The sequence below is a fragment of the Spinacia oleracea genome, chromosome 3 (assembly GCF_020520425.1).
Source record: "Spinacia oleracea cultivar Varoflay chromosome 3, BTI_SOV_V1, whole genome shotgun sequence".
Classification (NCBI taxonomy): Eukaryota; Viridiplantae; Streptophyta; class Magnoliopsida; order Caryophyllales; family Amaranthaceae; genus Spinacia; species Spinacia oleracea.
The window spans coordinates 63,871,866-63,887,124 of NC_079489.1; the positions used below are offsets into that span (position 1 = coordinate 63,871,866).

Genomic DNA, 15,259 nt, shown 5'->3' on the forward strand with positions numbered 1-15,259 from the left:
AGCCAACTTAAGCCACACTTGCTGCTAATGTGCAAGTCAATGGCTGGAAAAACTCAGTCAATGCCGGAAACTTCCCTTAGGTCATTTCTCGCAAAAAAAAATTACTTTAAGGTGTGTTTTCACAAAAAAAATTATATAAGGTCATTTCTCGTAAAATTTAAATTATAAAAGGTCATTTTTGACAAATTTGTTTAAACTTATTTTTTGGTGTACCATCCGGTTCACCCTTAGGGCTAATCCGGATTCGGGGCGAGTTCTGAGTGGATAGGTTCCAGTCCCCTCCCAATTGTTGTTGCGGGGATCGAACACGAGGTCCTTCCTACCAAGTTCAGCCTCAATCCCACTATGATGGTGCAGGGGTGTGCACAGTGCTCTTGGTGCACTGGTGCCCAAACGACATGCAATAAATATAAAACGCGGATATCTTGTTGAATCCGGAGAAGAAAAGAACAAACGTTGTTTTTCTGATAAAAAAAGAACAAACGTTGTTCTTTTGTTAAAAAAAAGAACAAACGTTGTTCTTTTGTTAAAAAAAAGAACAATGACTGCTCTGTCCCTTTTTTTTCATTCTTTTGTTTTTCACTCTATTTTTCTGGTATATATACCTTCTTTTTTATAATTTTCAAATCAGAATTTGTGAAGAGGAGAGAGAAAAACTATGGAAAGGAGAGAGAAACTGTGAAGAGGAGAGAGAAAGTAATGGAAAATTCTCAGATATTGGTTGATTTTTCTACTTCAATATCAAATTCTATTGATTCTTCTTCTTCAAATTTGAATTCCTCTGCTGATAATTCGATTTGTGAAGGTAATTTTTCAATTTTTTAAAACGAATTACTTATTTATGATGATTTTGATTTCCATGTTCATTATTTTCATCATTTCAAATTTATTTTGATTTTTTTGATCATTTCGATTTCTGCATTTCTCAATAACCTTGATTAATGTATTTTGATTCTATATTTTGATAATTTTGATGATTAATGTATCTTGATTATATATTTCTGATGATTTTGATTTCTGTTCTTTTTTCGATTTTATATGTTCTTTTATTCTTATCTTTTGTTCTTTTATATATTGGTTCTCATATATGTATTAAGAGATTGTAATAATACAGAAAATAATTATTGAACATGTTGTTCTTTTTTGCTTTAGGTTGTTGTTCTTTGTTCTTTTTTGCTTTAACTTGTTGTTCTTTTGATATTACACACTTCAGATCAAATTGTTCTTTTACCATTTTTGTTGTTCTTTTATTTTTTTTGTTGTTCTTTTTTCACATGGTTAAAATAAGTGTTCTACATGATATGTTCTTTTCTGATATTTTTAATGTTCTTTTTCTTTACTTTATTATGTTCTTTTATGCTCTATTGTTGTTCGTTTTTTTATTGGTAATGTTGTTTTACATGGTTAAAATAAGTGTTCTACATGATATGTTCTTTTTCTTTATTTATAATGTTCTTTTAGGTTCATCCTCTTTTTGTTCTTTTGAGGAATTGCTCTGTCTATTCAGCCTTTCTTCTTGTTCTTTCAGCTGTTTTTGAAGATTTAACATCATTTGTTGCGGGTCAAGTAAAAGCTTCATTTGCTCTTCAATACTGTACTTTTGAAAAAAGAACAAACATAAAAGAACATTAAGATTTATATCTAATAAACATAAAAGAACAGAACAACAAAACCCAAAAAAAAAAAAAAACAAGTGCACCGTTCTTATCATGAACATGGCTTGTATTTCTTCTCCTTCCCCCTCTTTTTTTTTTATTTTTTTTATTTTTCATTTTCTATATATATAATATTTCTCCTATTGGATTCATAAATTATCATTTTAGAAACACATTCTTGAGAGAGAAAGAGGAGTGCTTTTAGTTTCTCCCAACAAAAGAGAGATTTTATGAGAGAGAAAGTTCAAAACAAATTTTCTCCTCCTTCTTTCTCTGAAATGTGATTTTAATTGAATTACGTTTACAAAAAACTAGTTTATTAAGCGAAATACTATTTCAATTTCGCTATTTTTTGAATTTTTTTATTCATTCAAAGAGGTTTATGCTGTTGATGAAGGTGCATCGGGTGATTAAGGTAAATTTTCTCGTTCTTAATTCTATGTTCTTTTTAAGTTTTAATGTTCTTTTCTTATAACTTTCTATTTCTGTGGCATCAAAACAGTGTGTTCTTTTTTAGAATCAGCAATTGTTCTTTTTACATGTTTATAGTGTTGTTTTCAGATATCTTTTGATAAATAAAATAACGGAATTAGAACATAAATTGGTTGAAAAAGAACATTTCCAGAACTTAAAAGAACAAGAAAAAAATATAGATCTGGTTTTAAAGTTCATCAAAGGTTCGTCGTTTTATTTTTTAATTAGAACATAAATTGGTTGGAAAAGAACATTTCCAGAACTTAAAAGAACAAGAAAAATTATAAATCTGGTTTTAAAGTTCATCAAAGGTTCGTCGTTTTATTTTTTAATTAGAACATACTGTAAATTGGTTGGAAAAGAACATTTCCAGAACTTAAAAGAACAAGAAAAAATATAACTGCTTTTTATATTTGTACTTTTTGTCTGATTTGTCAATATTAGTGTTCTTTTTGTTAGTGTTCTTTTTGTTAATGTTCTTTTTGTTAATGTTCTTTTGTTAATGTTCTTTTTTTTTGCGGTTTTTATTTTTGTTGCGTTTTATTGTTATTTATGTGCGTTTTGGGACAGGTGCACCAAGAGCACCATGCACACCCCTGCACAATCTGAGCGTTGCTGAATTAACAGGCAATTGGTAAATTTGTTTAAACTTATAAACCTTTCCAAAACCCCGGTATGAACCTATCGTTCGTGATAACTGACAGTCTACGAACGATAGTCTACGAACTAACGAACATATCTTTGGGCTAGTTCACTCCGTTTTACAGTCTACACAACAAAACTGAAAACGCAAACGCAAATGACAATTTCCACCACCCTCTGCCGCCGTATGACGGGTGTCCGCACCTTCTTCACCTTCAAGTCCTCCACCGCTTCAAAACCGCCCACCACCAAAACCGTGACCAACAAACCCCCTCTTCTCTGGAAACCCAACGATTCTTCCTCCTCAAACGACGCCGTTTCCCTGCAACTCCTCTCATGGGGTCGAGGTTCATCGGGTCAACTCGGCAGCGGAAACGAGCTAACTCGTCTTTACCCAACCCCAGTTTTCTCCCTCCTCGTCCCTCCCTCATTTCGCCTCTCTCCATCACCCGGCTCTCTCTCTTCTCCCTCGCCAGAAAAATCGACGATGGAGGTGGGAATCTCATGTGGGTTGTTTCATTCTGCGGCGTTGATTGATGGACAGTTCTGGGTTTGGGGTAAAGGTGATGGCGGAAGATTGGGGTTAGGTCATGAAAACACTGTGTTTGTACCCACTTTGAATCCTCATTTGGGCAGTGTCAAGTCTTTGGCACTAGGTGGGCTTCATTCTGTTGGTCTCACTTCTCTCGGCCAAGTCTTTAGCTGGTCAGTTTCCTCCCCTCTCTCTCATCTTTTTCTTGTATAATCAATGATGGTGTCACTTCCCCCCTAAAGTTTACCTGCTAAGCTAGCTGACATTTACCTGGTTGGCCGGAGCTACATTTACCTTTAGTTAATAACTGAAGTTTGTTCAGTTTTTCTTAATGGTTTGTTGTATTTATTAGTTTGATTCTTAGATCATGTTTTTCTTTGATGAAAGCCAGTACCATCAAGTATTAGTACTTGTGTAGGATCATGGTGTGAAGACTAAAATTCAAAATATTGAATGGTTGTGTGATGGTTATTGATTACTCATACTATGCATCTTTAGGCGGTTAAGTTTAAAGGATGTTATCTTATTATGTGAGTGAGATATCGATCACATCATCACATGTGATGTCTTCAGCATTATCGCGATGCCTCCAAGTAGGCTTTTGAGTCCTGCCTCTGTGGGGATAGCATGGTAGAGGTGTTGGGGTAGATTGCGTTGAATGTGTGGAACTTTATTCTTGTGACAGTAGTGAGGTTGATTTACAAATTCCAATTGACTTTGATTTGAAATGGATCAACCCGTTATTACTTCATGCTAGTTAAGAAGTGCAAATAGTTCACCATGCTATTTTGATTAAGTCCATTATAATATGGCGCCAAAGATTATTCTTTGGCTATGTTTGAAATGGATGGGGATCATCGAGTCATCCAAGTGGTAAAAGGACAAAATTATCACTAAAGAAAGAGAATAAGTGTTTTGTGCAGTGTATGGTTTTGAGTTTTTAACTCGAAATGAATGTGTGTTATTTTCTACAAAGCTTGATGGTTTTATCATTGAAAAATGAAGTTTGCAGGGGCTATGGTGGTTTTGGTGCTCTTGGTCATACTGTTTTCACAAGGGAGTTGGTTCCTAGGCTAGTTGAAGGTTCATGGACAGAGAAAATTAAACATATTACGACTAGTGGAACACATACTGCTGCTGTCACTGAATCAGGTGTGTTGATTGCTTGCAGAAACATTTTCCTAGCGTAACGTCCTTAAATTGATGTGACTTTTTCGAAATTTAGTACCTCTGTTTGTACTTTTCCGTCCATGTTTTAGGAAGAAAACTTTAATGGTGTCTTGGTGGGATGCAGTTCGTGCAAACCTTATTTACAGTAACTGTTTGGATGTTCATGATCTGGAAAGTAAATCTTGAAAACAAAGCCTGCAATTACCAAATCCTGAAAAAGTGCCTTCTCGTGCACTCACATACAGATAGTTTCACGCACAAATGTACAAACAGAAAAAAAATAAAAATTCCGGCAATATAGTATTGCAGCCTGGTAGGTGGGCGGTGGTGGCTCTGTGGCAGGAAGAGACCAATTATTTTGAGGAGTTAGTAAAAAAGATCTATATGCATTTTAACTTTTGTGTACTTTTAACTACCAGATTTAAGAAGCAGAAAAAATGCAAATGACAATTTTATCTTTATTAGCTATTGGTCTGAATGATTATCTAAATTCTAAAGGCAAATTTTTGAATAACATTATTGTAATTAACTACCTAATATGTGCGTTTTTATGAATTACTACCTAATATTATATTTTTTGGCCACTCTACCAAATCATGATTTCCGTCCAAATTGCCATTTGTAGGGCCCACATGCAACCCTTCCTCCCTTCCTCTATCTTTTCCCTCCCATTCTAGTTTCATTTCCCTGAGTTTTCGATTATTTCGACTTCCGAGTAACAAAAATTGAAGAACTCTCTTAAGTCTTAACCTACCAAAAAGTTGAGTGGAATTTGTCAAAGATTAAGTTAGTTTCCTAAAATCTTAAAGTAGTCCTTGTTTAACTGTTCCAAAATCCTTCAAGAATTTTTTTCTTTGTCCGATCATATTGTAATTGTACTGTCATACCAGTATAAGTCTATACTATATACGCACATTTTCTCAATTTGTCCATGTCCTTGTTAATTTTCTTCGACTGTCGCAGTTGCGGCAATTATTTGAATCGCCAGAAATCTTGAACATTATAAGAAAATTCCCCCAAAATTTTCAAGAATTAAAAAACCCTAACTCACTAGAATTTTGACCATGCGACATCATTGGTAACCTTCTTTATCTTGGCTGAAAATCTCATCTTCTCTTTTCCCATGTTGATGAGATGAAGGGCTAATCAAAGCAGCCAAAACTCATTTCACCAAGTCAACTTCAACAATTGACGTGTTGTCGCCGGTTGACGTTGTACCGGTTGAGTTGAAATGGTTGGGGATTGGTGTATCATCATCACCAATCATCACATGAAATTGTTGCAAAACGTATTCCAAAGAAAGAGATGGTTGAAGATTTTAATTGCGACAACCATAGAAAATGGTTTTATGAAAGGGAGGAAGACGGCAGAGAAAGGGTGAAAGGGACGGAAGGGGTTTGTTGTGGGCCCTACAAACGGAAATCTTGACGGAAATTGTGATTTGGTGGTGCTACCAAAAATGTATCATGGTAGTTATTTACAAATACACACATATTACGTAGTTTTTAGTTTTTTTTTTTTTTTTTTTTTGAGGAAAACATATTAGGTAGTTGTTTACATAAACTGGGTCATTATAGGTACTTGTTCACAAATTTGTCTTATCTAAATGTATCCCTAACTCATGTTGGCTTATACTGAAGGAAGCTTAGAATCAACCAGGCTCGGTAGGTCTCTTCACAAAATAAGAGATTGGTTTTGTATGGCTTTTTATTGTGCCATTTAAGCATCCTGCTCATTAAGTAGGAAGAATGAGATGAATATGTAAATTCACACGAGCTTAATGTGAAGTTTCAAAAATGAAGATACATAACTTCTGTTCACAAGAAATGATGTCATGATAGTTAAGGGGAAGGTGCAGTTACCTGCAGTATGTCTTTACCTGAATGTCAATTTCATATTGCATGATCTATAGAACTACATGAAGAGTCTAGTACAGTTGATGCTCACTCTTGAGGTGACACCTTTTTGTTTTAAGTTTGAGGAAATTAATTATTATAGCGGACAGAAATTCTTTTTCTGGCTTAATTTAAAGAAATTAAGGAGCTTTAACCCAAAAGATTATTGTAACCCCCCCCCCCCCCCCCCCCCCCCCCCCAAAAAAAGATGGAAATAGGCAGGCAAATTGCTACTTTGATTTTCTGCAAAGTCCCACTTCTCTTGTCTTTCCTTCTGTGTATGTGCGCGTGTGTGTGTTGGGGGAGATACCTTAGGTTTGAGTTTCGCATGATATCTTGGCGGACTTGATCATATTATAGATTTTAAGTATTTAAGCTATTGCAATAGGTTCTCATTCCTTCTTCTGATGACTTTTTTTGAACGCGGAAGCCATACGATCTTTCAAGATGTTCCACTTACACATAAAACCAGTGAAGCACTTTCTGTGTTTATCTTGATCTGGATCAAAGTGTTCCGTAGTGAATGATGAATTTGTTTCTCTTTAGATATTGAATCAGCTGAAAGTGATTTGCTTCCCTTCTATTGGTAAGGAAGGTGTCATTGTACTTAAAGTCTCATGTGTTCTCCTCGATGTTCATTCTTGATTACAGGTGAGGTGTACACTTGGGGTCGAGAAGAAGGGGACGGCAGATTAGGTCTTGGTCCTGGACGTGGCCCTGACCAGACAGGTGGGCTTAGTGTTCCAAGCAAAGTAAAAGCATTGCCTGTTCCTGTAGCTGCTGTGGCTTGTGGAGGTTTTTTCACAATGGCACTTACTGAAGACGGCAAACTATGGAACTGGGGAGGTACCTTTTTTCTTTCTAAATTTTATCTATAGATCTCCACTGGAAGCTATTGTGGTACACAATTTGTTTTAGATAGAATTGTGTAAATTCTCATGAGTCATGACAGTCAGATGCGATTAGTTTGGACTTTGGACTCATACCCGTCTAAGATTTATGATCCAGGGGTTCACTCCGCTACTAGTAGCTGCTGGTAGCTTCTGTTATTAGTTCCCAATTCAAATTGCTAAGTAAAACCATTGTTTGCTCCTGATTTCACTCGCTGCTGATTCCAGTTACCGTTTAATTGCAGTAATGGCATTAATATATCTATAATTTGGTTTAAAGGCACTGTAGGGTTTGTGCAGTGGATTCTGCTGTTATGCCTGTTACTTGAGTGTTCAACTTCACTTTATTGTCCTATCCCTTCAACTGGTTCTGTCCTAATAAAATCTTCTGCTAGTAATTAAACTGTTGCCTGATATCAGTGTGCATCTGCTTCTGATATTGCATATCCCACCCTTTGTTGTTAAACAGGAATCAATGTACACTGTTCCTATCTCTTCCATCTTTGCTATTCTATGTCTTAGGCTGTGGCCTCAATCTATGAATCTATGATATCCTGTGCAATTGCATTACCACACCTTTGAAAGTATGGTGGAATCACCTTGATGGATCACGCGAAGAAACAGTAGTCATGAACTCATGTTGTTGTTCCTCTGAAGCCGGAATTAGAATACATGAGCCTCCCTATCTTACAATTGGTGCCGGTGCCCTTTCTGAAGTCTATGTCATTGCATTACGGTATAACTTAAAGTATGGAGTGTGTGCTGCAAAAACGCAAAGCTATGAATCTCTGTATTCCTTGTCTTATTTTCTTCAGATAGGGTATAAATGTTTTTTCTGTTGTTTCATAAAATGCCCTCAAGGTTTCGCGTGAAGCACCAAATACCCACTAATTTTCCAAAATACACCAAATACCCCTACATTTTCAGAAATTCACCAAATACACAAATTTTTAACGGAAGTTTAACTTTGTTAACATTAACCCTTGATTTCCCTTTTCTCTCCCCAGTCCCCACTCCCATTTTAATTTCCCTTTTCTCTCCCCACTCCATTTTTTAACATTAACCCATTTTAATATTCATTTTAATTTCCCTTTTCTCTCCCCACTCCCATTCTATTCCCTTTCCTCTGTTACGTTTTCTGGGAATTAGTTCTTGTGTTGGAGCTTCCATGGTGGTCTTGAGATTATGCCTAGCCACCATCCCAACAACCACTCCTTTCTCTCTCCTGCTATCTTCGCACTCGCCGTGACCAGGAATGAATCCTTCACCATTTCTCTCCTCCACAACTCCTCCTTTACCAATTACCACCACCTACACCCTTAAGGCCCTTTCATCCTCCCTATCGCGACCCCCTTTCTCTCTCCTCCTCTCATTCTACCTGGTCTAACAACAATAAGAACAAATCAATAATAACAACAGCAACAACAAAAAAAATCAATACCAACACCGACAGTGGCGGCGAGCATTCAGCATCATATCCGGTTAAGGGAGGTGGAGGATATCAGAATGTCGACCTCATTTGACCATCCGGGCCTTCTCCTCGCCGCCGTTTCTCTCTCCTCTCCTGCTTTCTCTCTCCACTTACAATTGAGCTCAAATCCAACAATTAGCTCCAGTTGATCTTCAAATCAATAAATTGCATCAATACAGAATAAATGAAAGGCATTTGCTCAAAATGAATTTCACCTGCTTATTTTGAAGCTTAATTTTGACTTTGGAAATAATTTATTGCATATTTAATTATGGAGGGGTGGAGCACAATATGTTTTACAAGCTATAGGCTTAGGCAGTGATGGTTGGCAGGGGTAGTGGTTGAGGGAAGACGAGATTAAAGGGAAGGAGAGATGTTAGGGCGAACAGAAGCGAAGACTGTGGTGTTGGCAGCAACGGAAGGGGCAAGCTGAGGTGTGACTGTGTTATGGTGTTGCGGTGGTGGTGTCTAATGAAAAGAGAAGGGAAGGAGAGAGAGAGAGTTCCGGTGAAGGGCACTGGAGAAGATGGTCCAGGAAAATAGAAGGGAAGGGATGGAGAGAAAAGAAAAAAGAGAAAGTTAAAAGACTAACGGAGTCAGGATGAATTAGGTTTAATTAGAGTTAAATTAGGGTTAATTAATTTAGTTATGGGTTAATGACTAACAGTCGTTAACACCGTTAGTCCAGAAGGGCATTTGGTGAATTTCTGAAAAAATAAGGGTATTTGGTGTATTTTGAAAACTTAGTGGGTATTTGGTGCATTACGCGAAACCTCGGGGGCATTTTATGAAAAAACCGATGAATTTTTACTTGACAAGTAAAATCTGTAATCAGATGCTGGGATTGGGGTGATTCCTTACTCTGTTGTTCGCCATCTTTTGGGACGTCTAAGATTAGAATTCTGTTTTACATGCTTTTTCCATAAAAATTAGTTTGCATTGTTGAATTTCTTAACCATCACTCTAATTGGAAAGGGAAGAATATAAAATTATTTTACGCCAATTTTTTCCTCTTTTAAGGAAGTAAGGAATAAAAGAACTGAATGATTTGCAAAATTTTGGATGTTACGGAGTACAAGTTATTTGAATGCTCATTCTTTGTAATGAATGATCTAAATAAGTATAAGGCTATAATATGCTCACAAATCTATGTTTCTGCTACCGTTATAATGTTGTATCTTTGGATTACATTTTGTTTTTGTTTTATTCTGACAGCCAATTCCAACTATGAGCTCGGAACGGGTGATAAAGTTGGTGGGTGGCAACCAAAACTAATTTCTAGCCTTGAAGACGTTCGTTTAGTTCAAATAGCTTGTGGAGGATATCATTCTCTAGCTCTGACTGGTTAGTTCAAGAATCTTATGCTGCTAGAATTTGGTTATTGTTTGCTTACTTATTGCTTGATTGTATCTAATAAATGGAGGTTTTGATCTTAGAGGACGGTAAGGTGCTTTCATGGGGACATGGTGGACATGGTCAATTGGGTCATTCTTCTATTCAAAATCAAAAGGTGCCTACAATGATCGAGGCTCTGGCTGATGAGTGTGTTGTCTCAATTGCCTGTGGAGGTTCAGCTTCAGCAGCTGTGACAGGTTATAGCTTGCTTATTTTCTCTTTCCATGTGTTGCGACTTGGGAGAAGGGGGGGGGGGAGACCTATTCTAATACTCACTTTCGTCCGGAAATAGTAGTACTCACATGTAATACTTAGGGAAGCTTGGCTGTAGTTACTTTCTTAAAAATACTCCCTCCTTCCCATAATGTTTTTCCTATTTCCTTTTATGGTGTCCCAAAATGATCTTTCTATTTCAACTTTTTCCTTGTTATATTTATATTGTTTCCCTAAAATACCCTTATAATTTTTTTTAATGACATATTTATCCTAAAATATGCATGGGAAAGTGTTTTTCACTTTTTTGCTTTTCCAATTCTAGTACGAGTTATTCATTTATTATTTTCTCTACCAGGCCCTAAATTGTGTACTTTCCAATAAAAGTACAATTACAAATGTATAATAATAATAATTGCAAATTATGCAATGTTCCAAGCTCCTTGATGAATTTGAAAAAGTCCAAATGGGAAAAACATTATGGGACGGAGGGAGTAGTTGTGATCTTTGATTGGATTTCGGATTTCCCAAGATGTCCCTAGGCTCTCTACTGAGATTGAGTGATGGGGAGAAGTGGAAATGGCCCAATTAGGAGTTAGGTCAGTGACTGCCTGACTGGCTCCAATGGGAAACTCCAACTTTTAGTCAAGTTTGTCTGCACCATGTAATAATCAGCTACAAAGACCGTTTAGCATTACATGTTGTTTGCGTTGGTGAAACTGAAACTGAAACTGAAACTGACATGTTCTTTTCAAACAGAGACAGGGAAGTTGTACATGTGGGGAAACTCGAAGGATTCTCAGTTAGGGGTTCCTGGGTTGCCTGAGATAAATCCTTCTCCGGTTGAAGTGAACCTTCTGATGGAAGACGATGGCTTGGGGCCTCATAATGTTCTCTCTGTTGCCGTTGGTGCATCGCATGCTATGTGTTTAATTTCGAGATCAAGCTGCACAGAATGACATACGAACTATAGTAAAATAAATTTGATTACAATGAAGCGCAAATATAAGTAGCAAAACTCCATATAATCCAGGCAATATGTAGGTTCCTTGATGTAAAAAGAAGAGTTGTTACTGCTTAGGAGAAGTGAAGCATAAGTCAGTCATGATTCATGACCTTTGTCTTTCAGTTTTCTGCCTTGCTTTCCCCCCCTTGTTTTTATCTGTAATCCGATTTTCGGCTTTTTACAATCTTACTGTGTGTGATTGGAGAAGCAACCAAGCGACAGATTTTTGAGGGCAGTTGTTGTAATGTGCACACTTTTAACTGTAAACTGTAATGAAATCTTTTGAGTACTCCCACAATTCGGATTTTGCAGGTTTGCGATACGCTGTTTTGCTACTCCACTATGGAATTACGGAGTGGAGTACTATACTCTTCCCTTTAAATTTTGTGCCACGCTATTCGACCCCCGTGGTCACTACTTGTATCCCCCGCCTTCATCTCCCCTCTGTCACCACCAATTTCATCCCTTTGCCTAAATCACCTCCACCCCCTTGGTGTGCACCACCACAAAAGATGGTGGCAACCAGGCCCGGCCCTGGGGGTTAAATTGAGGGGCGGTTGCCCAGGGTCCTCAAAGGAACGGGGCCTCAAAATATTCAACTGAGTTATAAGCTAAATACATTATAAACACAAATAATAAGGATGAAATGTTGGTGGCCTGGTTGGTTGAATTCTATTTGATATTTGGCAGCCGGGATTTGAATTCCCATAGCTGAATATTTGTGAATATTTTTTTTCATTTTTCACTCTTTCTCCTTTTCTTTATCATATTTCCCAATGTTGGTTTTTAACATTGTTCTCTATTTTTTCATAGCTTCTAAATGCGGAAAAGATTTTCTTTATGCAAAAATTAAAATTACTAAAATATCCCTAGGTAATTAATTAATAAAAAATGAATTCCACGTTGACTCAAATACGGAGTAATTATTTGTTTTAACTCGTACTAGTTAGTCACATCCAACGTTGACTCAAATAATTATTAAATAGAAAAGGCAAATTTGTTAAAAAGGACATTTTATAACTCAAATTTTGCGAGAAATAACCTTATTTTTTTTTTTTTTGTGAAATCACACCTTAATGTAAATTTTTTTGCGAGAAAGGACCTTATATATATATATATATATATTTTTTTTTTGGGAAATTACACCTTAACGTAATTTTATTTTGCGAAAGACGACCAAAAGTAAATTTCCGGCATTGACTGAGCTTTTTCGGCCATTGACTTGCACGTGAGAAGCACGTGTGACTTTATTTTGCTAATCACATCCAATTTTCCTCCAAAATTCTAAGCTTTTAAACCTAAAGTTCAAAAAAAAATCGAAAAAAAATATCAAGTTTGAAAATTCAAGGCTCGGGAAAATCAATGTATTTAGCCATCGTAAGCCACATGTGCTGCTCACGTGCAAGTAAATGGCCGGAAAATCTCGTCCTTTTTGGCAAATTTGCCAATAGAAAATGGAGAATCTTTTGCTTTAACTCAAATAATTTCATAATCATAATAACTTATTCAAGCAAGTACCTATATACATCGTATATTACAAGTAGTTGACTCCTACAGTTACTCTAATAAAGGATTGCTAATTAGTCCTACGTAAGGTTATACTAGTTTACTTAATACTCTTAATAATCTATCTCAACACATAGTCACACGCCAAAATATAATCATATAGCTGGTCAAGATATAATTTTACTCGTATTATTTGATATTACAAATACACCATTGTTCTTGGCATTCGTAAGGGTGTTATTAATCTGATTCTTCGTCGTGCACCGAAAGGTTGGAGTCATGTATCCCTGGGGTCGGTTTCTACAAGTCCGCGTGTACTTAGCAGAGCAAATTCGACTTTAGGGCAGTGATTGTTTTCACGCCATAATATTGTTGAAGTTCTATTTCCTCTTGTTTGTAGTCATATTTCTTACAATAAGGATTATTTGTGTTTGAGCTAATTCGAGCTTGGAAAAGCTTTAAAATTTTGCACTCGTTCTTAGACCCTTGCTCACGAATATATTCGTTTGTATTTTGAGTTTGAACAAGCTTTATTTGAGCTTCATAAATTAAACGAGCCTTAACTTACCAAACTTAAAAGGCTATAAAAGAAAGTTGGTGCAAAATTTCAAACTTTAATGATAGTTGTTTACAAAAAATAAAAGCAAAAGTAGTACGTTGTTTGCAAAAATTAAAACTTAAAAGAGTAAAAAGATTCTAAATAATTGAAATGGACTGAGATGTCAAAATTATGTGTATATCACAAATAAGTAATTAGTGTTCAACATTAGTAGCATTGATGTTGTAGTATGGAGTATTAGGTTATTTTATCACAACGACCTACTTGATGTCGGCCAGTAATCCACAAACAGTGACGTATTCAAGATTTTACGGGTGGTGTGTCACCAAAATCCGCAAACCTAATACTAATCAATAACTAATGCATGAATTTTAAAATAAAAAGCAAAAGAAAAATATCCAAAAATGAAAAATATTCAATTTACAACCATAGTTACTTCAAGATTATTATACATGTTTTTCAAAATTACTAAATACCCTGTGGTTGTAAAAAAAAACATTAAATCGGAAATATAAGTCCACAACCTTTTCCCAAATTAAACATACAAACATATATGGAGCAGTTAACGATCAAATAATAAGAAAACAACTAAAATTCTCAATCAATTTTTAAAAAAGAAGGTTAACTACAATACTTGATTGAATGGTTTGAATTCTGTATTTAATTTATAACAATGTATTAATCTTTGATTGAATGATTTGAATTTTCATAAAGGGAGGTATAAGAAAAATCAAGAAAGAAAATGGAAATGACATAAGAGTAAAAAAAAAGGGAAATAAATAGAAACGACAATATAATGCGAAGTAAAAAAAGAAGCAAAATGCATTATAAAAACAGGAAATTTGCCAAATACAACCCTCTCCCTCTTTACGAATTACAACCTTAAACTTGTATTTTTTTTAATTACAACAAAAAACTTAATCTCCGGCTTTAAATTACACCTTCGGGTCAGATTCCAGCGTACGGCTCGGGAAGTGATGTTATAATTATAATTCCAACCAATTTCCTTCCCAATTAAATGAATTTGGAAAAAAGAATAATTAACCTTTTTTTTAATAAAAAAGTACTCACACAAATCGAAAATTCAGCTACTCACCACTACATTTTCGACAACAATCAAAACCTTCAAATTTTCAACTCACTCAATATTCAAATTGAAGCAACAAATTGTTGCTTTTGAAGAACAGAGAATAAGAACAAAAGGGAAGTAATCAATGGCCTTCTAAATCTTATTGCAATTTCTGGGTAATTTCTTAATCACGGATTTAGAGTAAAAATTCGAGGAATTAGACGAACTCAGGGGGACAAAATCTTGATTTTTCTTAATTCCTTTTGCGAATCTTTTCCCTTCATGATATAATTTGGTTGCTCACCAAGACCAACCAACCCCACCACCACCTCAACAACAATCAGAACAATACTCTTTTCAGCCACCACCACCTCCACCTGATTCATCGTATTCTTCTCCTTCTCCTCCTCCTCCCTCGGGTGGTCAAAGTGTTAGGTTATGATACATATGAATAAACATAAATCATGAGGAAAAACCATAATGCCAGGAAACATATTATTTACACATAATCATATAGCATAATTTAGAAGCATACACTTTGTAGCGTGCCCTCCCTAGCTGCGCCCGAACCGAACAAGAACAAGTCTTTAGGACTCCAAGTGTCGTCCCTCCGTAGATAGTCCACAGCACGTCCGGATCCGCCTTAAGATTGACCAACTAGAATCGCCCTTAAGGTACTATAATTTTCGGCTATTATAGGGCAATAATATGACTGAATTTTGCTCTCAAAATGTCACTTTGAATACTTAAAAAACTCGTATATAAATTGTGAACCCAGGCCA

The 15,259-nt window shown here is 35.9% G+C and overlaps 1 protein-coding gene across 1 annotated transcript; it reads left to right on the forward strand.

Moving 5' to 3' along the window:
- The first annotated feature begins 2,823 nt into the window (after positions 1 to 2,823).
- LOC110806218 (RCC1 domain-containing protein RUG3, mitochondrial) lies at positions 2,824 to 11,641 on the forward strand. Its single transcript, XM_022011863.2, has 6 exons — positions 2,824 to 3,476; positions 4,316 to 4,455; positions 7,020 to 7,214; positions 9,945 to 10,073; positions 10,166 to 10,321; positions 11,097 to 11,641. Exons 1-6 carry the CDS (start codon positions 2,929 to 2,931, stop codon positions 11,294 to 11,296), a joined length of 1,368 nt encoding a protein of 455 aa, XP_021867555.1. The 5' UTR covers positions 2,824 to 2,928; the 3' UTR covers positions 11,297 to 11,641.
- Positions 11,642 to 15,259: the final 3,618 nt, after the last annotated feature.

What these genes read in the sequence shown, in the direction of transcription:
- LOC110806218 (XM_022011863.2), top strand. Translation starts at nt 2,929, where the DNA reads ATGACAATTTCCACCACCCTCTGCCGCCGTATGACGGGTGTCCGCACC. An exon ending in CAAACTATGGAACTGGGGAG is followed by an intron (nt 7,215 to 9,944) that starts GTACCTTTTTTC and finishes TTATTCTGACAG; the next exon opens with CCAATTCCAACTATGAGCTC. An exon ending in AGCTTCAGCAGCTGTGACAG is followed by an intron (nt 10,322 to 11,096) that starts GTTATAGCTTGC and finishes CTTTTCAAACAG; the next exon opens with AGACAGGGAAGTTGTACATG.